This window comes from Toxorhynchites rutilus, chromosome 2, assembly GCF_029784135.1.
Source record: "Toxorhynchites rutilus septentrionalis strain SRP chromosome 2, ASM2978413v1, whole genome shotgun sequence".
Taxonomy (NCBI): domain Eukaryota; kingdom Metazoa; phylum Arthropoda; class Insecta; order Diptera; family Culicidae; genus Toxorhynchites; species Toxorhynchites rutilus.
The window spans coordinates 160,099,798-160,123,699 of NC_073745.1; the positions used below are offsets into that span (position 1 = coordinate 160,099,798).

Sequence of the window (23,902 nt, forward strand, 5' to 3'; positions counted from 1 at the left end):
AACGCTATCTGGCACCTTTCTCTCAGCTCTTGGCAGGCCAGCAGTTCACGGGAAGCTGTTATTGCGAAAGCTGATGTTGATCGGATTCGAGGATTGTGACATCTCGAAAAATAAGAAAATCCCCGACTAATATTTTCAACTTGGAGTTGAGACATCTCAGCTCCAGGTCATATGACCATTCAGTATCGATCTTCAATCAACGGTCAATGTGCCACGTGTCACTAATCCACGTGTACTAGGAACTTATTTTTTGATGTAGGACTACGTCTTACATTAAGGGTGCTAAATTAGAAAACAGGTCACGTTTTTATGAAATAAAGTTAATGTTAATAACTATTTTTACTGCTAACGGATTTTAACGATTTGCATACCAATCAAATCGGAAATTTTCTAAGATTTGTTTGATATGCTATACTTTGCAAACCCATAGTCTGTATATGGTTTAAATTGATGAAAATTGGAAGCATTCCCATTTCTCCATACATTTGTTCTGCCCATTTGTGTGCTTTTCCGAACAGAGCTGTCAATAACGAGCAACTTATGCAGCCGCTAGAATAAAAACAGTCGGAGACGAATTGGATTGGATTTAAAGTCTCCGTAAATAAAGGAAAAGAAGAAGAATAGAAACAACGAAGGGGGATAGCAAAAAGAGAATATTTGCAAAGTAAGTAAGCTGTCGCTAACGTATAAGTATTGCATCTCCTCTGAGAAAAAATTTCAGAATCTTTCTGTGCCCGACACAACGGAGGTCGCTTATTCCGCTCGTTTTGTATTTATGTTCCCCCTCGAGCTGTGAACGCTAGCGAATATTCACATGAAGTTTATCGCTGCAATTGTGTGCATCTGTTAGACGCGTGGTTGATGCTTGTTGAATGGCGATGCACGGAAGATGCCTCTCGTTAAAAACGTGCATTGATATAAAGAAACAAACTGCGACCTATGACCAATTAGTGTATTGTTCTCGCAAAAGCAAGAAAAAATCGTTGCGTCTAGAAATGATTCTATCAAACCACGCAAGCCGGTAAACCTTTTCAGGGACCCCGGAACTTTTTACTAAATAGTTATTTATGAACTTTCGACGTATTCGCAAATAATATCCGAAATGATAAACCAACAAATCAAAAAAAAATATTGTGTAGTCCTACGTCCTAAGCGACGTATCTCGGATACAACCCCTCGAATTTTATGTTCTTTGTTAAACAGACTTCCAAATCAAGTTTAGTTAAGAGAAATGTTTTACAGTTCGAATTACAATAAGGTCAATGTAAAGGGTGGGTAATGAATGCAGAACCTTCGACATTCCCTATTGATCCGCTGTCATATTATCCTACTTTTGGGAAAGGAGAAACGCAGTTCGTGCGCAACAATACATATTTGCGTTTATTCGAGTTAAAATATTCCAAACAGCTTTTTATGTAAATATCAAAATTTCACAGCACTTTACATCAAATGAAAACGAAGCTAGGAAGACCAACGTCTATAATGTAAATGACTATAAATGAGAGTGTAAAATATTATTATTTCTCTTTACAACTTAATAATGCACTTCAACATTCCTAGAAGGTGGATTAAATTTAAAGTAAATGCCTGACAAAGCAGTTACATCTTTTTATGCGCTAGCAGATTTGATTCTTCCGCTTTGTCACGCGTAGCTTTGTAAGCTTCACGTTCCTGGTCTGGGTATTTAGTGGGCAAATTAGGCGAATGTAGATTTGCCTTGGCGGGATATCGGATACCCGCAACTTCTACCTCGTAGTCACCATTCAGCACATAATCATTCGTCACCTGCATTGGATTGCCGTTGCTGTCAAGGTTTTGTACAAAGCCAAGACAAATCTGAGAGTGAGAGAATAAGTAAGAATTATCGAAATTATCACATGAACAATAAATTTTTATTCATGAAGTATAGGCAGTGTAACACATTGCAACACGCGGAGTATTGAATAACAACTAATGTTCTTTCTAACAATAATTTACCTGCTTTTTAAATGTAAATCCGTATGCAGTCGTTGTAGTTTGCCCACAGTAAGAACCATTTCTATAGATTGGTTCTCCGCCCCAACACCAAGGGTCAATGTCAGCATCATGATCATTGATCAATAATTGAATATACATACGTTGTACACCTTTCTCGCGTTGCACCAAAAGAGCGTCACGACCGATGAAATTCACGCTTTTCTAAAACATATAAAAGTATATTATTATCTGTTTAGAACCAGAAATGAGATGAGCTTTACATCAAATTTTACACGCCACATTCGACCGCATTCTAGTGGGGTAGTGAAAGTATCCAGATCTTGACCCCAAAAGGCGAAAAATTTCTCCACTCTCAGTGTTCGCATTGCATAGTACCCACAGTGCTTGATGCCATATTTCTGGCCTGCTTCCATCAATTTTGTGTACACATGTAGCGCAAACTCGTTAGGGATGTATAGAACATATCCCAGTTCACCAGTGTGTGTCAAATTCAGTGCTCGGATTCCGTTAGCAAGTCCTACGTCTAACTCCTGAAAGTGTTGATAAGTTCATCATGTATGTCTTGGTAAAAACATCGTCGACCACTAACGCACTTTACATGTGAAGAAAGGGAAATTCTTTGGTGCCAAATCAGTATCGGTCAGCTCCGATAGCATTATCCGTGTAAAAGGTCCCATCACGCAGATGGCAGTAAACATAGAAGTTACGTCTGAAACACTGACTCTGCCACCTGCCGGTAAATGACGATCGATCCATGCTTTACACCTAGCCTGTTGAACGGTCGGCGCAATCATCATATAACTGTAAAATAAGCGATATTCAATCATTCAAATTTCGTTCCAAAATCATCAACACTCACTGGTTTTCGGATAGTCTCGCCAGCGAGCAATCATTTTCGTAACCTCCGTGACGATTGTGCATTCCTGTGTGAATAATGGAACCAACCGGTTGATCGATATCATTTGAGCACAAATACTGGAGCAGATCGACTACTTCTCTTCCCTTCGACCAGAGATCGATTTTGGTGAAAGTACTATAATCACTCAAACCTATCCGTTCTCGACATACTTCATATTCACTCTGAACATGATCGAACCAGTGTGGTTTACCGAAACCATTCGTTGTTGCTATTCGGAATTTGGGGATGCCTTTTTCATCCAAGGAATCATTCTTGTCGAACCATGCTGGTCTTTCGTATCCCATGACCTGACTGAATACAGCTCCTGCCTCTTTTAGAACAGGGAAAATCGGTGACATTCGCAGGTTTCGTCCTGTACGAAACTCATAGAACGGGTAGCAAAGATCGTAATGCAGTCCTGGAACCTCGCGGACACGGTCCCTCAAGAATTTTCGATTGTTGTGTAATCCTAGGAAGCGCGATATATCTAATTCGTGTAAGTCGACCGAAGAATAGCCTGTAAGTTGTGTAACGAAAAGAGTGGCGAATTAGAAGAACAAGCTATGACAGTGAACTTCCCTATAACAAATAAGCATTTATCATATTGTATAACGAAGTGATCATCGCAATTTTTCTTCGTATTCCCTTATAAAAATTTAGTAAATGAAAATAGTGGAAATAGAAGTCAACGAACAACGCGTTCTTGATCCCCTGATCTCTTTTAACAAAATATTTAATGCGAGAATAGTTTTTGAAAATAATCGTGTCGCACTGCTTTTTTGACAGAATAATAGTAAATTTGGTAAGTAGATTTACCTTGTAACTTTCGAGGAAGAATCCTGAATTCGTGAACAGCTAAAGAGACGAAAATTTCAAAAGACAGTAAACGTAATGACTTGGAAAGGGAAGTCTAAACTAGCAAGAGCAGCTACGAAAGCAAATTTTTTGTCCTATTCATCTATCGACGCATGCGCTCTAAATACAATGACTCCAGGCGGATACTTGATGATAAACTTAAAGTTCAAATTCTCTGAAACATCCTCAATCTCCAGGGATGAAATATACCCATTCGTTCGAAAATAGGATACCGGATCCATCGAAAAAAAGTTTCTCATCTGAGAACATGATAATCGGTTGACTCTGTTTCCACTAAGACAACAACATTGCTGTGATCCGTTCCTTGATCTAATCGCGCTTCACCCTAGCCCCTGACAATGCTTTCAAGTCATCTTTGACCAACCGCATGGAGGATTTCGAGATTTATTTATTTACAATGATGCTAATCCCTTGAAGAGATTGGATCTGATTAACAACATTGTTCTGCCAATGCACTCGGTTCATAGCTGCAGTTCTCCAACTCCCGGCTGCACAGATTCTTGCCAAGTCCTGCTCCACCTAGTCCAATCAACTCGCTCGCTGGGCTCATCTCTTTCTTGTTCCTACCGGATTTCAAGCGAATACCATCTTTGCAGGGCTGCTGTCCGGCAATCTTGCAACATGCCTTGCCCATCGCACTCGTCCGACATCGATGACTTTCTGGATGCTAGTTTCATCGTAGAGTTGTGCTAGTTCGTGGTTTATTCTCCTTCTTTATACTCCGTTTTCGTGTACGCCACCGTATATTTTTCTGAGCACTCCACATTCGAAAACACCAAGTGCTTGTGAGTCCTCTTCGAGATTTGTGTCCATATAGAACAACCAGTCGAATTAAGCATTTGTACATGGTACACTTTGAACGGAGTCGGAGTTTGTTGGACCTTATGGATTTGCGTAACTTTCATTGACTATGCGTCTTCTAATTTCATGGCTGTTGTCGTCGTCACTTGTTACCAACGAGCCAAGGTAGAAAGATTCCTCTACCACTTCGAACTCGTCGCCATCGGTCACAACACTACTACCGAGAAGAATGCTGTTGCGATCAGTCCCTCCTGCTAGTATGTATTTAGTCTTAGATGCATTGATACCATGCTCAATCAGCCCTGCTTCGTGTTTCAGTAGGATATACAAGTCCGCTACCGTCGCATGTGTTCTTCCGATCATCGGCGAAGCAGATTAACCGACTAGACTTGTTGAAAATCGTGCCCCGCATGTTGAATCCCACTCTTCGCATAACACCTTCCATCGCCACGTTGAAGAGCATTGTCGAAGTCCCCTGTGAGCAGTCTTCAGAATGCAACTCGGTGCTGATGCGCAACGAGATTTTTGTACCCAGTTGAGCTTCCACTCCTTGCGCACACATGCGCTCTGGCGAATGAGCACGCTCCGAAACACAGATGAAATGTTTGGTTGTCAGCGCCGTTCTTACGTAGAGATTTGCACCCAGTGTTATGCTAAGTTTTACGCTGAAATTTGCGCTGAGTTTTACGCTGAAACTTGCACCGCGCTTACGCGCCGTGCTGCGCGCTTGAATCTGGATTGCTCTCTCTGTTGAGATATTTTTCGTCGCACAAGCGTATACGGTTCAAATGGGGGCGCGCTGTTGTTTTTATGATTTGCTTAGAACGAACGAAGACAAAGCGGGCGCTAGAATTTGATGTGTATGCGTGTGTGTGTATATAAAATGAGACGCGCATCACACAAGTGAGAAGAAATGTTTAGTATCTGAGTTCTGCTCCGGGTACATTTTGTGCTGTCGTGCTTATGAATTTTGTGCGCTTCGCACCAAGGAAGAATACAAGTGTTCTTTGAGCGCGCGCTGATGAAAATTCAACTCAAGCGCAGCGCTGCGTTTGTTTTCTGAATACTACCTGTGAGTCACAAACGATTTCGACGGTTCGCCTGAGATCCGCACACTGCACCGCACATCGTTCATCTTTGCCTGAATCAGTCTTGTCAGCATTCGGGGAAAGCCCTGTTCGTCCATAACTGTCGTCGATCGGTTGTATCATATGCAACCTTAAAATCGACGAAAATGTGGTGCGTAGGGACCTGATACTGCCGCAGTAACAATCTGTTCCGCCGTCGAGTAACCGGACATGAATCCGTCCTGATAACGTCCCACAAATCTACTTACTATTGGCGATAGACGGCGAAAAAGGATCTGAGACAGAATTTTGTGTGCATCATTCAGGATCGTGATTGCACGGTAATTCCCAAAATCCAGTTTGTTTCCTTTTTATAGATGGGGCATATTTCTCCGTCCATGCACTCCTCCGGTAACTGTTCTGTGTCCCAGATCCTGACTATCAACCGGTGCATACACTCTGCAAATTTTCCCGGATCTGCCTTGAAGAGCTCCGCAGCGAGGTAATCCTTACCAGCTGCTTTGTGGTTCTTTAGTTAATCCTTAGTGTCAACCATCGTCGGGAGTGGTAGGTCGTCGTTGTTCACTGCACTGGTGTAATCCTCATCAACGCCGTCTTCGTCTCCTGTCTGCGCGCGGTCCAGATATTTATCGTAGTGCCTTTCGATCACCTCACGATCGTTCGTCAAGATGTCTCCTTCCTTGTTCCTGCACATTCCGATCCGCGGCACAAAGCCTTCGTGCGAGGCGTTTATTTTATTTTATTTATTTTTTTAGTGAGGGAAAACCCCATTTAAGTGTGGCTTATTCAAGCCTTTTTTCTTAAATGGGCATAAAACCTCCTCTTTTGAAGCATCAACAGATTATACAATCCTAATGATACAACTTACATCTAACATCAATATATCTTATTCTTCTTAATAATAACCTAGACTAAACCAACGGAACACAATATCAGTGCTGAAAATATTCACGTTCACGACATTCAAATTCGGCGAATTTATGCCTTCCTTGTATTGATAACCTACTGCTCAAGCGAGAGTCGATAAATATGAAACAACACTATCAATGAACCCCAGTGGAATGAACATCAACATCAGCTTGCCATGAAGTTCATTTTTCATTTGCATCTTCCTTTTCGTCATGGTATTCGTAAGGTCGAAATTGAAGATCATTGCGTGTTTTCAAGAAAAATTCACTGCAAGCGATGAAGATCAACTTAACGTTCGTGATAATCACCTGAAATTATTGACAGTCATGAAAGTGCCTGAACAATTAGAGGCGAATGAACTGCAAAGTTTAAAGCCTCTTAAAGAAAGAAAGAAAGTGCCTGAATGCAGGCTTTTCGAAATTCGTTCATGCTGTTCTCGATCAATATACCAGACAAAGTTCACGAAAAATCTAATTCCTTCATTAGTGAATAAATTTTGATAATTTGTGGCACTGCACAATATACTAAACTAAACTGAACTAAACTAAGGGAGCACTTCACGGAACCCACTTTTATTAGCAGAGCGGAACAAATGAAAATCAAAAACACAACAACAACGGTTAAACACACTACACATACTACTAATTGGCACATTGTGGCCGTAGTATACACTCCACCTTAGCCGTATTCTAGCCACATTCAACTTGTTTCTCGATCAGTGCGTTCTGCATTGGCAAATTCAGCGATTCAATGGTACTAACATCTCTCATTTTGAATCGTTTACTCTTTTTTCTCGCAGGAGATTTCTGAAATCTAGGTTGTGAGTTCGGCTCTTTACGGATGACTTTACAGGTCCATTTCAGACCCAAGGCATATTCTGCAATCCCCAACTTAGCCGTCAAACTTTTCTCAATCGTGTTAAGGACGAGCTTCCGTTTAAAAACGCAAAGTTTTCATCGGATTTTCACCCACTATGTAGGGTTACGGGTAAAATGTGGAAAAATAGGCTTTGCTAGGCTTTCCAAGAATTATTGTCTATCTTGCTCGTAAAAGAATGGAAGACGATAATGGCGTGCTTGGCACCCATCAACTTCACACCATTGAATATTACAGCATTTGGTCGGCTTTGTGTGACCGTCGGCGAACCCTTTTTTAGTTGGAGATTGAAAACCAGGTAGCTTTTGCGCCACTCTCCGAAGAGAGGCCACCCGTCGCTTTGTATGCCCGGCTATGATAGAGCCCCTCTGTCAAACGGTCCCGAACGGTTCAGGTCTTCAAGACTGTCGCCTTCGAATTACGAAAACCTTCGACGTCTGGTTGCACCGGAATGGTCGACACCTTTAGAACAAACTCTCCGAAACCTCGGACAAACACCGAAGTTGGATCTCCTGATATATGAAACGAAGGATTCGGAAGATGGACGGATGAATCACGTCTATCTGAAATAAATTCTCTTTCAATTTTCAAACCTTTCTATTTTCTTCACATTTTTTCTCTAACACGTTCCTTAACAATATTCTCTTCTCTCCTTTCCCCCTTTCATGATCATGGCCATGTCACTCTAACTAAACATACATGTGCACAGAGTTTTTACGCTATCTACTGAATCCGGATTCGTTTTGAGCCTCAGGACGTACTGGGTGCGGATTGTCTTTCCCCAAGTTCGCAGTACGTTTGGCGTGCACCGCGGGATACTGCGGAAGCATCGAGTATCGGTCGGACGTTCGGGTTGACTCCCGTCTGTTTAGTCGTGGTGAGTCCCCGTATTATATGGAGTTGGATGTGCACCCGTGACCGAGTGGTTAGCGTCTCACATTATCATGTCGGGTGTTCGGGTTCGATTCCCGTTCAGGCCGGGGGATTTTTCGTCAAAGAAATTTCCTTCGACTTGCACTGTGGTCACGCGTATTCTCTAGAGCTTCCTCCAGAATGCATTCGAGGCGTGTTATCCGGCATAGAAATCTCAACTAAGTATTAATAAATGACGTTAGTTAATGCATACGTTGAGACGGCAAATGTTCCATAGGGAACGTTAACGCCATTCAATATATGGATGTCCAACATCAAGGTCCCGGATAAACCGCCTGATGAGCAGGCTTTTCTGTTCATAAGGTTTTTAACATATAGTAATTCAGGAGAGAAGAGTTTTTTTCTTTTACCTTGGCTATCCTCAAGCGCTTATTCAACGGAACACCATATGGTATTCACTATATAGTTCTAACAATACCTAAATAGTTAACAAAGAAACAAGATGTCAACGATCATACCATGTTGAAAACACCGGTTCTCGTCCGATCACCGAAGTTAAGCAACATCGGGCGCGATCAGTACTTAGATGGGTGACCGCTTGGGAACGTCGCGTGTCGTTGGCATTATTTTCAGTTTCTGTCCGTCGCTGTGCCTCCGCGCTGCTGTTGCTGCTCTGGTAACACGCACATTCATGCATACATTTTCCCTCATTCGTTTTTTCAAAAATGGCCGAGTAGTGTGAAAACTTTTGATGAATTTTGGGCTCTGATAAAACGTCTGAAATTGTTATCCGGAAGTTGCCTGTTCGTGTGCCTGTTGACCGTGTGTCGAAAGAAGAGAAAAAAAAAAGTATCCAAAACGGAAAGAAACTAGAAGAAATAAAAATCGGTGGTCCCCCATTCGTTGAATTATCGCGAAATATAGGGAAAAGATTTAATTTGCCATTTTTTTCAAATCAGCCACTATATTGCAAATCGCCAGTTCCATCGAAACGAAAAAAGAAGAAGGTGGTGAAAAGAGGAAGATCAGAAAAAAAGTGGAAATTATTAGTATAGGATTTTCCCCAATCAGCAGATTCTCCTCGTGTGCAAGAGCTTGCGAAACTTAGAAAATTCTGTTCCGAGTTCCAGTGAGGGGAAAGAAAATTCTATAGTTTCACGGTGGATTGGAGCGGTACTCTTTGATGCGCTTTAGGGCCAATAGAATACCGAAGCACACCGCGCTACGTACACATAACCATCTGGCATTTTCCGTTGCTTGAGCCGCCGGCACTGAGTACCGATTGATTACTCCCAACTACCGGACGGACGGAAACTTCACAGTGGCAGCAGCAGATGGGAAGAATCGAGCATAACTACTGAGAGAGAGAGAGAGGAAAAATCAAAACATACACGTGATTAAGTGATTAATATAGCCAGAGGAAAAGAGAAGATTTTATTTATCGCGTTTGCCGTTACACACACCCAGAGCGAATGCGCCTCAGTGAGTTTAGTGTTTGATAAAAACCCTATGTAGTAGAGAAGGAAGCGAATTCGTGAAACATAGAGAACACACAGTGTGTGCATTGAAGAACAGAGTGTGTGTTTGTATCCAAAATTTTGCCAAACTGTGGAAAACAAGTGGGCGAAAGTGGTGAATTATTTATCGATCTAGTATAATCGATAGTGTGAGAAAGAAGTTCGGAAAAAGAAAAAGCAAGAACGAGACCACGAAGAAGTAACAAATAAGTCGCTTGCGAGAGTGCACTAGTTTTTATGTATTGCAGTAACCAGAGTAGTATGGCTACTCTGTTACAGCAGAAAATTTTTATGAAAAATCTGACTAATGGATCAAACAACGTGGTGGTCGTAAATGGCACCGACGATAACCAGACAACGACATTGGTAGCAGCGGGTGCTACTATGACCACCATTCCTGGGGCCGCATCCCGAATGCTGCTCCCACACGAAACGGTGGTTTTGCCATCACTAGCTACCACTACACTGGTACATCAGCAGCCGCTGCTACATCAACAGAATACTCTAAACAATGCATTCACCACAACACATTCACCTGCCTCCAGTACTACGATCAGTTTAAATAGTTCGAATAGTGTAAGAAGTTTCAACAGTCAGTTCATCAACCATCTCCAGAGCAATCATCATATAACGACACAACAGCTTTTTGGCAACAGCAGTCAGCAGATTGTGTCAACTACAGCTCCCACCACCTCCTTCCAGAGTCCGTTCAATAATGCCTACGCAGACCTGAATGCAATATTTCGCACGGCAGCGTCGTCTTCACCCGCCACTACTAGCATCGTATCGATGCAATCGTTTGCATCAATTCATCAGCATCAGCTGCCACACATGGCGAATTCCGCTAGCTCCTTAGTTTATGTCAATGGGACTCAACATAACACGATATTGACACCAAAGCAACATCAACCTAGCCAGCAGCAAGTCCATTCTCAAACGCACCCTCACCAACAACAACAGACTGTTTCCAAGAGCCAGACTGCAGAAAACATAACTGCGCACACCAACGCCATCAAGGGTACTGCGGTATCCGATGGTTGTGGTGAACGTGATAATAGTACCGGTGTAGTTACCGGAACACAGGATCAATCTGCCACTGCCACTGCGACAGACGGTCTGGATACCAAAACCACCGATAAAGAAGATGACCAAGATCAGGAAGCGGAGCCTGAGATTGACATTGTTATCAATAATGTAGTGTGTTCGTTTAGCGTGCGCTGTCATCTCAATCTGCGTGATATTGCGCTCAAAGGTTTCAACGTGGAATTCCGCCGGGAGAACGGAATGGTCACCATGAAGCTACGACGTCCATACACAACCGCGTCGATTTGGTCTTCGGGGAAGATCACCTGCACTGGTGCTACATCGGAAGATCAGGCGAAGATTGCGGCCAGACGTTACTCGCGTTGCCTTCAAAAACTAGGTTTTAATGCTAGGTTTAGGAATTTCCGTATCGTAAACGTGCTCGGGACATGCAGTATGCCATGGGGAATTATGATCGTCAACTTCTCCGAGAAGTACAAGAAAGATGCCAGCTACGAACCGGAGCTGCATCCGGGCGTAACCTATAAGCTGCACAATCCAAAGGCTACGCTGAAAATCTTCTCCACCGGCAGTATCACAGTGACGGCTGCAAGCGTAGCCTACGTGCAAGCCGCCATCGAGCACATTTTCCCGCTGGTGTACGAGTTCCGCAAGAAGCGTAGCCCACAGGAAAAAATCGAAATGCAGAAGCAGACTGCGTTCGATCCGGAATCGTTAATAGAGGAAGATTGTGATATTGTAGTGGCGCCGACCAGTCGCCGGATCGTCGTCGACGACGAGGACGACGAGGACGGGGATGTGTTCGATGATGACGAAGACGTTATCCTTACCAATGCCAGTGGTAACAACACCAAAGCAATAAACCAGCTGAAAGGTGGTGTCCAGAAGCGCCCCGCCGGCAAGGCGGACAACGATCCAACCGAGGATACAATGTTCGTGTCGGACGACGACGTGGACGATATGATAGAAAGCGATGAAGATTAGATTGTAGTGTGAGTGTGTGAAGCTGGAAGAGAAACGCTTTATTCAGTTTTTTTATACCTACCACCCTTCTATTATTTTTTCAATAGAATGATTGGGTTTTTTGCAATGAAAAAAAAAAAAAAAAAAAAAAAAAAAAAAAACGCCTCCACGAAGATCATATGACGACATTTTTAGATCGGGCGTGGACTGGAAACACACACCTGGTCTTGGCTCCGAGAACGGGTGTCGAAAGTGGCTAAGTGAGGGGGTGCGAGCGAGTCAGAGCGCTATATCTCTCCCGGGGAAGGCCTCCCGGGTCATGGAGGCCTTGCCAACCCGCTGTCTCCCGGGCAAAGGAGATACACCCAGACAATGGAGCTAAGGTCAAGACGAATACTACGAATGCGATCACCCGAGGAGGGTCCCCGAACTGGAGCTGGTCCTGGAACGGGCGTAAGAGCGAGCGGCCAGCGGCTGGAGGGCGATGTGCAAGAGCGGGCCACCAGCCGGGTTCAACCCGAAGAGCTACCGCCACACGGAAACAGCAGCCATCGACATCACCCAAGAAACGCTGCGCCTACGAGACGTGTTGCGACTGTCAGACGACAGTCGTCCACACTTGTGGGTACCACTAGGCGCCGGATCATGTGGACACACGAAATGAATGAATTCGTGATCCGCGCCTATTACATCTGCACTGCTTTGGAGACGGACATGAGCGGTCGCCCTCGAATACTAACAATGTTCGAGGAAGCGTATCCAGAGTTCGTCGGGAGGCTTGATCAGAACGCGATGAACGCGAGGCGTAGAGCGATAGTACGCAACAACATGCTCTCCCAAACGCAAATCGACGAGATCAAGCAGCAGGTGCAGAGAGAAATAAGCTCCAGGAACAACAGAGCAAGCGATGTGTCGAGACGAAGTTCAGTACGGCTGAGCAATTCATTCGCGAGTGGGACACGCGAATCAGCACCAGTGGAGGCCACAGTACTACAACCCCCTGAGCCGGAAGACCCACAGCCAGATCAACAACTACTACGCGATCTGGTCTTCCACTACGACGAGGCGATCTCACAGTTCCGCGACACAGACCCATTGTCGCGCCCCAGGATCCCGAAGTTGCAGCATTCCCGCAGGCTGACAAGTGCAGTAAAGCTCATGAACGAGCACGTTCTTCCGCTGCACTTGGTTGATGCTGAGAACATGGAGGAGCTGCAACTGAAAGTTTACTGCGCTGCTGTGGCGACCGCCAAAAGTTTAGGATACCGTATTAGGCCAAGAGGCGGACTGCTCCAGCATCTCCGTGAAAGGCGTGAGCCTCCATGGCGAAGGAGATTGGAGCAACGGATCCTAAACAAGCGCGCCGCAATTGGAAGACTGATGGCGTACAAAAGAGGCAGCAGATCGGCGAAATTATGTCGCCAAGTTGCTGTGATCGTGCGGCCTACTGAACTTCGCCAGCTGGGAGCTCACCAGCTGACGGAAAAACTCGACACACTGGTACAGCAATTGAGCGTCCTAACTAAACGGCTGAAACGTTACTCTGACTCTGCAAAGCGCCAGGAACAAAATCGGATGTTCAGAGATAACGAAAAAGCGTTCTACGACCACATTAGCGACGAGAAGCCCGACTACCGCGAAGGTTTGCCAGATATTAGCGATGTGACGAACTTCTGGGCTGGTATTTGGGAGACCCCAGTACAACATCGCGACGGGCAAATGTGGTTAAGACGGGAGGAGGAGAGTTGTGGTGAAATTGGAGAGATGCCAGCTATCATCGTCGAAGAGAACGATGTCCGCGAAGCCTCGCGGTACCTGAGGAACTGGGCAGCACCGGGCCCCGATGGTGTTCAGAACTTCTGGCACAAGAAGCTGACCGTCGCACATCAAAAGACAGCTGAGTGCTTCAACAAGGTGCTACGTGACCCACACAACCTCCCTGAATTCGCCACCCGTGGCGTCACCTTCCTCCTCCCGAAAGACAGCAACACATTGAACCCATCAAAGTACAGACCGATAACGTGCCTATCGAGTCTGTACAAGATATTAAGCAGCATCATAACCGCCAAAGTTTCTGCCCACTGCGAACAACACCATATCATCGCAGAAGAGCAGAAAGGATGCAGAAAAAATACGCATGGCTGCACAGACCAGGCCATCATCGACGCAACCATAGTCGGCCAGGCGGTTTATAATCAGCGGAACCTAAGCATGGCCTATATCGATTACAGGAAGGCTTATGACTCCATACCTCACTCGTTTCTCGTCCGGGTATTGGAGCTCTACAAAATTGATCCCGTCGTCGTTAGGTTCCTGCAGCATGCGATGAGGCAGTGGAGCACGTCTCTGCACCTTAGTGATGGGGAAAATGTGTTGCAGTCTAGAACGCTGCAGATAAAGAGGGGGATATTCCAAGGCGACTCTTTCAGCCCGCTTTGGTTTTGTCTGGCACTGAACCCCCTCAGTAGGACGCTCAATAGAAACGGTCATGGCTATAAAATAAGGTATGGCGACGGCGCCCACGAAGAAGTGACCCATACCTTTTACATGGACGATCTCAAGGTCTACGCTGATTCACGTCAGCGTCTAGGTGTAGCTATCCGGGTTGTCGAAGACATAAGCAGGGACATCTGTATGGAGTTCGGCCTCGACAAGTGTCGCTGTGTCCACCTGCTGAAAGGACAACTTACCGAATCCGGAGGCTACGAGGTCTATGACGGCGAGTTCATAAGAGACATGGTTCGTGGCGAATCCTATAAATATCTTGGATTCCGACAGCTCACCGGGATTCGCCACTCCGACATCAAGACGGAGCTGCGAGACAAGTTCTTGAGTCGAGTGAACTGTGTCCTGAGGACTTTCCTCAACGCGGGGAACAAGGTACGCGCGATCAACACATTCGCGGTTCCCCTGCTGACCTTCAGTTTTGGTGTAGTCAAATGGAGCAAAACTGACCTAGAGGACCTTGAGAGGAGGATGAGGAAAGCAGTCAAAGAGGCCGGAATGCACCATCCTCAATCGGCACTGGAGAGAGTTTCACTACCACGCAAAAAAGGGGGACTTGGAATCGTCGACATTTCTGCACTGTGTGTTGCCCAGGTACGACAACTGCGCGAGTACTTCGCAGAACGCGCCAACCAAAACGCGCTATACCGGGCTGTCTGCGCCGCCGACAGAGGATACAGCGCTCTGCACTTGGCGCAAGCGGAGTACCAACTCAACTGCAATCTGCAGACAGTGGAGGAGAAGATTGCAGCTTGGAAGCAGAAGGCAGTGCATGGTGCCCACCCCCATCAACTGGACCGGCCACACGTCGACAAGGCCGCATCTAATCTGTGGCTAACGCGTGGTGAACTCTCTTCAGTAGTAGAAGCCGACATGATAGCCATCCAGGACAGGATAATGCCGACGAGAAACTGCAGGCGGTACGTCTGGCATCAAGACGTTGATGACATTTGCCGGATGTGCCATCAACCAGGTGAAAACATAGAGCACATTATGGGAGGCTGTCCCGTTTTGGCCAACGCAGCCTACACCGAGCGCCACAACAACGTGGCCCGTATTGTTCATCGACAACTGGCGCTCCAATGTGCTCTACTGGAAGACAACGTACCAAACTACCGGTACCTGCCTGCACCTGTCCTGGAAAATGACCGTTTCAAGCTGTACTGGGATCGCACTGTTCTGACCGACCTCTCGATCCACCACAACCGCCCAGATATAATGGTTTACGACAAGAGCGACCGCAAAGTCACCATCATCGATGTCGCTATTCCACTGAACCAGAATCTGGAGGAGACCCACGGTCGCAAAATCTGCAAGTACCGACCATTGGCCGTGGAGCTCAAGGAACTGTGGGGGCTAAGGGAGGTCCCAAGAATTGTTCCAGTCGTTCTCTCTGGAACTGGAATTGTCCCGAAGACACTTCTGGAAGCGCTAAAGGTGTTGAATATGGAGAAGGAATTGGCCGGCATCCAAAAGTCGGTCATCCTTAGCACCTGCGCGATTGTCCGACAATTTCTCGGTCAGGACTGAAACAGCACGAGCATGCAGATACGTGCATTCCGCAGAGCCTAGTCCCCCTTTGGCATTCAGAAGCCCGGGGGCAGGTGAAAATTCTGGCTAGGTTCGCCTAGTTAAGAAGTGAGATAAGTCTGCCAAAAAATTGGTTCTCAAATGGGGATCAACATAGGGTAGGAGCCTGCCTGTTGGTCTCAAATGTTCCTATCTCACGCCTCCACGAAGATCATATGACGACATTTTTAGATCGGGCGTGAACTGGAAACACACACCTGGTCTTGGCTCCGAGAACGGGTGTCGAAAGTGGCTAAGTGAGGGGGTGCGAGCGAGTCAGAGCGCTATATCTCTCCCGGGGAAGGCCTCCCGGGTCATGGAGGCCTTGCCAACCCGCTGTCTCCCGGGCAAAGGAGATACACCCAATAAAATGGAGCTACGATCACGAAGAATAATTAGAATGCGATCACCCGAGGAGGGTCCCCGAACTGGAGCTGGTCCTGGAACGGGCGTAAGAGCGAGCGGCCAGCGGCTGGAGGGCGATGAGCAAGAGCGGGCCACCAGTCGGGTTCAACCCGAAGGGCTACCGCCACACGGAAACAGCAGCCATCGACATCATCCATGAAACGCTGCGCCTACGAGGCGTGTTGCGACGGCCAGACGACAGTCGTCCACACTTGTGGGTACCATTAGACGACGGATCATGTGGACACACAAAATGAACGAATTCGTGATCCGCGCCTATTACATCTGCGCTGCTTTGGAGACGGACAAGAGCGGTCGCCCTCGAATACTAACAATGTTCGAGGAAGCGTATCCAGAGTTCGTCGGGAGGCTTGATCAGAACGCGATGAACGCGAGGCGTAGAGCGATAGTACGCAACAACATGCTCTCCCAAACGCAAATCGACGAGATCAAGCAGCAGGTGCAGAGAGAAATAAGCTCCAGGAACAACAGAGCAAGCGATGTGTCGAGACGAAGTTCAGTACGGCTGAGCAATTCATTCGCGAGTGGGGCACGCGAATCAGCACCAGTGGAGGCCACAGTACAACAACCCCCTGAGCCGGAAGACCCACAGCCAGATCAACAACTACTACGCGATCTGGTCTTCCACTACGACGAGGCGATCTCACAGTTCCGCGACACAGACCCATTGTCGCGCCCCAGGATCCCGAAGTTGCAGCATTCCCGCAGGCTGACAAGTGCAGTAAAGCTCATGAACGAGCACGTTCTTCCGCTGCACTTGGTTGATGCTGAGAACATGGAGGAGCTGCAACTGAAAGTGTACTGTGCTGCTGTGGCGACCGCCAAAAGTTTAGGATACCGTATTAGGCCAAGAGGCGGACTGCTCCAACATCTCCGTGAAAGGCGTGAGCCTCCATGGCGAAGGAGATTGGAGCAACGGATCCTAAACAAGCGCGCCGCAATTGGAAGACTGATGGCGTACAAAAGAGGCAGCAGATCGGCGAAATTATGTCGCCAAGTTGCTGTGATCGTGCGGCCTACTGAACTTCGCCAGCTGGGAGCTCACCAGCTGACGGAAAAACTCGACACACTGGTACAGCAATTGAGCGTCCTAACTAAACGGCTGAAACGTTACTCTGACTCTGCAAAGCGCCAGGAACAAAATCGGATGTTCAGAGATAACGAAAAAGCGTTCTACGACCACATTAGCGACGAGAAGCCCGACTACCGCGAAGGTTTGCCAGATATTAGCGATGTGACGAACTTCTGGGCTGGTATTTGGGAGACCCCAGTAGAACATCGCGACGGGCAAATGTGGTTAAGACGGGAGGAGGAGAGTTGTGGTGAAATTGGAGAGATGCCAGCTATCATCGTCGGAGAGAACGATGTCCGCGAAGCCTCGCGGTACCTGAGGAACTGGGCAGCACCGGGCCCCGATGGTGTCCAGAACTTTTGGCACAAGAAGCTGACCGTCGCACATCCAAAGATAGCTGAGTGCTTCAACAAGGTGCTACGTGACCCACACAACCTTCCTGAATTCGCCACCCGTGGCGTCACCTTCCTCCTCCCGAAAGACAGCAACACATTGAACCCATCAAAGTACAGACCGATAACGTGCCTATCGAGTCTGTACAAAATACTGAGCAGCATAATTACCGCCAAAGTTTCTGCTCACTGCGAACAGCATCACATCATCGCAGAAGAGCAGAAAGGATGCAGGAAAAATACGCATGGCTGCAAAGACCAGGCCATCATCGACGCAGCCATAGTCGGCCAGGCGGTATATAACCAGCGGAACCTAAGTATGGCCTACATCGATTACAGGAAGGTTTATGACTCCATACCTCACTCGTTTCTCGTCCGGGTATTGGAGCTATACAAGATTGATCCCGTCGTCGTTAGGTTCCTGCAGCATGCGATGAGGCAGTGGAGCACGTCTCTGCACCTCAGTGATGGGGAAAATGTGTTGCAGTCTAGAACGCTGCAGATAAAGAGGGGGATATTCCAAGGCGACTCTTTCAGCCCGCTTTGGTTTTGTCTGGCACTGAACCCCCTCAGTAGGACGCTCAATAGAAACGGTCATGGCTATAAAATAAGGTATGGCGACGGCGCCCACGAAGAAGTGACCCATACCTTCTACATGGATGATCTCAAGGTCTACGCTGATTCACGTCAGCGTCTAGGTGTAGCTATCCGGGTTGTCGAAGACATAAGCAGGGACATCTGCATGGAGTTCGGCCTCGACAAGTGCCGCTGTGTCCATCTGCTGAAAGGGCAGCTTACCGAATCCGGAGGTTACGAGGTCTATGACGGCGAGTTCATAAGAGACATGGTTCGTGGCGAATCCTATAAATATCTTGGATTCCGACAGCTCACCGGGATTCGCCACTCCGACATCAAGACGGAGCTGCGAGACAAGTTCTTGAGTCGAGTGAACTGTGTCCTGAGGACTTTCCTCAACGCGGGGAACAAGGTACGCGCGATCAACACATTCGCGGTTCCCCTGCTGACCTTCAGTTTTGGTGTAGTCAAATGGAGCAAAACTGACCTAGAGGACCTTGAGAGGAGGATGAGGAAAGCATTCAAAGAGGCCGGAATGCACCATCCTCAATCGGCACTGGAGAGAGTTTCACTGCCACGCAAAGAAGGGGGACTTGGAATAGTCGACATATCTGCACTGTGTGTTGCCCAGGTACGACAACTGCGCGAGTACTTCGCAGAACGCGCCAACCAAAACGCGCTATACCGGGCTGTCTGCGCCGCCGACAGAGGATACAGCGCTCTGCACTTGGCGCAAGCGGAGTACCAACTCAACTGCAATCTGCAGACAGTGGAGGAGAAGATTGCAGCTTGGAAGCAGAAGGCAGTGCATGGTGCCCACCCCCATCAACTGGACCGGCCACACGTCGACAAGGACGCATCTAATCTGTGGCTAACGCGTGGTGAACTCTCTTCAGTAGTAGAAGCCGACATGATAGCCATCCAGGACAGGATAATGCCGACGAGAAACTGCAGGCGGTACGTCTGGCATCAAGACGTTGATGACATTTGCCGGATGTGCCATCAACCAGGTGAAAACATAGAGCACATTATGGGAGGCTGTCCCGTTTTGGCCAACGCAGCCTACACCGAGCGCCACAACAACGTGGCCCGTATTGTTCATCGACAACTGGCGCTCCAATGTGCTCTACTGGAAGACAACGTACCAAACTACCGGTACCTGCCTGCACCTGTCCTGGAAAATGACCGTTTCAAGCTGTACTGGGATCGCACTGTTCTGACCGACCTCTCGATCCACCACAACCGCCCAGATATAATGGTTTACGACAAGAGCGACCGCAAAGTCACCATCATCGATGTCGCTATTCCACTGAACCAGAATCTGGAGGAGACCCACGGTCGCAAAATCTGCAAGTACCGACCATTGGCCGTGGAGCTCAAGGAACTGTGGGGGCTAAGGGAGGTCCCAAGAATTGTTCCAGTCGTTCTCTCTGGAACTGGAATTATCCCGAAGACACTTCTGGAAGCGCTAAAGGTGTTGAACATGGAGAAGGAATTGGCCGGCATCCAAAAGTCGGTCATCCTTAGCACCTGCGCGATTGTCCGACAATTCCTCGGTCAGGACTAAAACAGCACGAGCATGCAGATACGTGCATTCCGCAGAGCCTAGTCCCCCTTTGGCATTCAGTAGCCCGGGGGCAGGTGAAAATTCTGGCTAGGTTCGCCTAGTTAAGAAGTGAGATAAGTCTGCTAAAAAAAAAACTGGTCCTGGTTCTCAAATGGGGATCAACATAGGGTAGGAGCCTGCCTGTTGGTCTCAAATGTTCCTATCTCACGCCTCCACGAAGATCATATGACGACATTTTTAGATCGGGCGTGAACTGGAAACACACACCTGGTCTTGGCTCCGAGAACGGGTGTCGAAAGTGGCTAAGTGAGGGGGTGCGAGCGAGTCAGAGCGCTATATCTCTCCCGGGGAAGGCCTCCCGGGTCATGGAGGCCTTGCCAACCCGCTGTCTCCCGGGCAAAGGAGATACACCCAATAAAATGGAGCTACGATCACGAAGAATAATTAGAATGCGATCACCCGAGGAGGGTCCCCGAACTGGAGCTGGTCCTGGAACGGGCGTAAGAGCGAGCGGCCAGCGGCTGGAGGGCGATGTGCAAGAGCGGGCCACCAGCCGGGTTCAACCCGAAGAGCTACCGCCACACGGAAACAGCAGCCATCGACATCACCCAAGAAACGCTGCGCCTACGAGGCGTGTTGTGACTGCCAGACGGCAGTCGTCCACACTCGTGGGTACCACTAGGCGCCGGATCATGTGGACACACGAAATGAATGAATTCGTGATCCGCGCCTATTACATCTGCACTGCTTTGGAGACGGACATGAGTGGTCGCCCTCGAATACTAACAATGTTCGAGGAAGCGTATCCAGAGTTCGTTGGGAGGCTTGATCAGAACGCGATGAACGCGAGGCGTAGAGCGATAGTACGCAACAACATGCTCTCCCAAACGCAAATCGACGAGATCAAGCAGCAGGTGCAGAGAGAAATAAGCTCCAGGAACAACAGAGCAAGCGATGTGTCGAGACGAAGTTCAGTACGGCTGAGCAATTCATTCGCGAGTGGGGCACGCGAATCAGCACCAGTGGAGGCCACAGTACAACAACCCCCTGAGCCGGAAGACCCACAGCCAGATCAACAACTACTACGCGATCTGGTCTTCCACTACGACGAGGCGATCTCACAGTTCCGCGACACAGACCCATTGTCGCGCCCCAGGATCCCGAAGTTGCAGCATTCCCGCAGGCTGACAAGTGCAGTAAAGCTCATGAACGAGCACGTTCTTCCGCTGCACTTGGTTGATGCTGAGAACATGGAGGAGCTGCAACTGAAAGTTTACTGCGCTGCTGTGGCGACCGCCAAAAGTTTAGGATACCGTATTAGGCCAAGAGGCGGACTGCTCCAGCATCTCCGTGAAAGGCGTGAGCCTCCATGGCGAAGGAGATTGGAGCAACGGATCCTAAACAAGCGCGCCGCAATTGGAAGACTGATGGCGTACAAAAGAGGCAGCAGATCGGTGAAATTATGTCGCCAAGTTGCTGTGATCGTGCGGCCTACTGAACTTCGCCAGCTGGGAGCTCACCAGCTGACGGAAAAACTCGACACACTGGTACAGCAATTGAGCGTCCTTACAAAACGGCTGAAACGTTACTCTGACTCTGCAAAGCGCCAGGAACAAAATCGGATGTTCAGAGATAACGAGAAAGCGTTCTACGACCACATTAGCGACGAGAAGCCCGACTACCGCGAAGGTTTGCCAGATATTAGCGATGTGACGAACTTCTGGGCTGGTATTTGGGAGACCCCAGTAGAACATCGCGACGGGCAAATGTGGTTAAGACGGGAGGAGGAGAGTTGTGGTGAAATTGGAGAGATGCCAGCTATCATCGTCGGAGAGAACGATGTCCGCGAAGCCTCGCGGTACCTGAGGAACTGGGCAGCACCGGGCCCCGATGGTGTCCAGAACTTTTGGCACAAGAAGCTGACCGTCGCACATCCAAAGATAGCTGAGTGCTTCAACAAGGTGCTACGTGACCCACACAACCTTCCTCAATTCGCCACCCGTGGCGTCACCTTCCTCCTCCCGAAAGACAGCAACACATTGAACCCATCAAAGTACAGACCGATAACGTGCCTATCGAGTCTGTACAAAATACTGAGCAGCATAATTACTGCCAAAGTTTCTGCTCACTGCGAACAGCATCACATCATCGCAGAAGAGCAGAAAGGATGCAGGAAAAATACGCATGGCTGCAAAGACCAGGCCATCATCGACGCAGCCATAGTCGGCCAGGCGGTATACAACCAGCGGAACCTAAGTATGGCCTACATCGATTACAGGAAGGCTTATGACTCCATACCTCACTCGTTTCTCGTCCGGGTATTGGAGCTCTACAAAATTGATCCCGTCGTCGTTAGGTTCCTGCAGCATGCGATGAGGCAGTGGAGTACGTCTCTGCACCTCAGTGATGGGGAAAATGTGTTGCAGTCTAGAACGCTGCAGATAAAGAGGGGGATATTCCAAGGCGACTCTTTCAGCCCGCTTTGGTTTTGTCTGGCACTGAACCCCCTCAGTAGGACGCTCAATAGAAACGGTCATGGCTATAAAATAAGGTATGGCGACGGCGCCCACGAAGAAGTGACCCATACCTTCTACATGGATGATCTCAAGGTCTACGCTGATTCACGTCAGCGTCTAGGTGTAGCTATCCGGGTTGTCGAAGACATAAGCAGGGACATCTGCATGGAGTTCGGCCTTGACAAGTGCCGCTGTGTCCATATGCTGAAAGGGCAGCTTACCGAATCCGGAGGTTACGAGGTCTATGACGGCGAGTTCATAAGAGACATGGTTCGTGGCGAATCCTATAAATATCTTGGATTCCGACAGCTCACCGGGATTCGCCACTCCGACATCAAGACGGAGCTGCGAGACAAGTTCTTGAGTCGAGTGAACTGTGTCCTGAGGACTTTCCTCAACGCGGGGAACAAGGTACGCGCGATCAACACATTCGCGGTTCCCCTGCTGACCTTCAGTTTTGGTGTAGTCAAATGGAGCAAAACTGACCTAGAGGACCTTGAGAGGAGGATGAGGAAAGCATTTAAAGAGGCCGGAATGCACCATCCTCAATCGGCACTGGAGAGAGTTTCACTGCCACGCAAAGAAGGGGGACTTGGAATAGTCGACATATCTGCACTGTGTGTTGCCCAAGTACGACAACTGCGCGAGTACTTCGCAGAACGCGCCAACCAAAACGCGCTATACCGGGCTGTCTGCGCCGCCGACAGAGGATACAGCGCTCTGCACTTGGCGCAAGCGGAGTACCAACTCAACTGCAATCTGCAGACAGTGGAGGAGAAGATTGTAGCTTGGAAGCAGAAGGCAGTGCATGGTGCCCACCCCCATCAACTGGACCGGCCACACGTCGACAAGGCCGCATCTAATCTGTGGCTAACGCGTGGTGAACTCTCTTCAGTAGTAGAAGCCGACATGATAGCCATCCAGGACAGGATAATGCCGACGAGAAATTGCAGGCGGTACGTCTGGCATCAAGACGTTGATGACATTTGCCGGATGTGCCATCAACCAGGTGAAAACATAGAGCACATTATGGGAGGCTGTCCCGTTTTGGCCAACGCAGCCTACACCGAGCGCCACAACAACGTGGCCCGTATTGTTCATCGACAACTGGCGCTCCAATGTGCTCTACTGGAAGACAACGTACCAAACTACCGGTACCTGCCTGCACCTGTCCTGGAAAATGACCGTTTCAAGCTGTACTGGGATCGCACTGTTCTGACCGACCTCTCGATCCACCACAACCGCCCAGATATAATGGTTTACGACAAGAGCGACCGCAAAGTCACCATCATCGATGTCGCTATTCCACTGAACCAGAATCTGGAGGAGACCCACGGTCGCAAAATCTGCAAGTACCGACCATTGGCCGTGGAGCTCAAGGAACTGTGGGGGCTAAGGGAGGTCCCAAGAATTGTTCCAGTCGTTCTCTCTGGAACTGGAATTGTCCCGAAGACACT

At 48.1% G+C, this 23,902-nt stretch overlaps 2 protein-coding genes and 1 non-coding gene across 3 annotated transcripts in view; 2 read left to right on the top strand and 1 right to left on the bottom strand.

Moving 5' to 3' along the window:
* Positions 1 to 1,353: 1,353 nt before the first annotated feature.
* Positions 1,354 to 23,902, bottom strand: part of LOC129764913 (pyruvate dehydrogenase phosphatase regulatory subunit, mitochondrial) — a 28,744-nt gene continuing 6,195 nt past the window's right edge. The window contains exons 4-8 of the mRNA XM_055764560.1: positions 2,837 to 3,392; positions 2,571 to 2,778; positions 2,238 to 2,507; positions 1,978 to 2,178; positions 1,354 to 1,836 (exon numbers count right to left, since the gene is read on the bottom strand). Of these exons, the coding sequence (XP_055620535.1) occupies positions 1,600 to 1,836; positions 1,978 to 2,178; positions 2,238 to 2,507; positions 2,571 to 2,778; positions 2,837 to 3,392 (1,472 nt within the window). The 3' untranslated portion in view covers positions 1,354 to 1,599. The remainder of the gene's footprint in view (positions 1,837 to 1,977; positions 2,179 to 2,237; positions 2,508 to 2,570; positions 2,779 to 2,836; positions 3,393 to 23,902) is intronic.
* On the top strand, positions 8,803 to 8,921 carry LOC129772110 (5S ribosomal RNA). Its single transcript, XR_008742568.1, has one exon. It is a non-coding gene; the product is annotated as a 5S ribosomal RNA (ribosomal RNA).
* LOC129764914 (TATA-box-binding protein-like) lies at positions 9,025 to 11,955 on the top strand. The gene is made up of 2 exons (XM_055764561.1): positions 9,025 to 9,305; positions 9,373 to 11,955. Exon 2 carries the CDS (start codon positions 10,053 to 10,055, stop codon positions 11,841 to 11,843), a length of 1,791 nt encoding a protein of 596 aa, XP_055620536.1. The 5' UTR covers positions 9,025 to 9,305; positions 9,373 to 10,052; the 3' UTR covers positions 11,844 to 11,955.

Coding starts and splice junctions, on each gene's coding strand:
- LOC129764914 (XM_055764561.1), top strand. CDS start 10,053: ATGTATTGCAGTAACCAGAGTAGTATGGCTACTCTGTTACAGCAGAAA.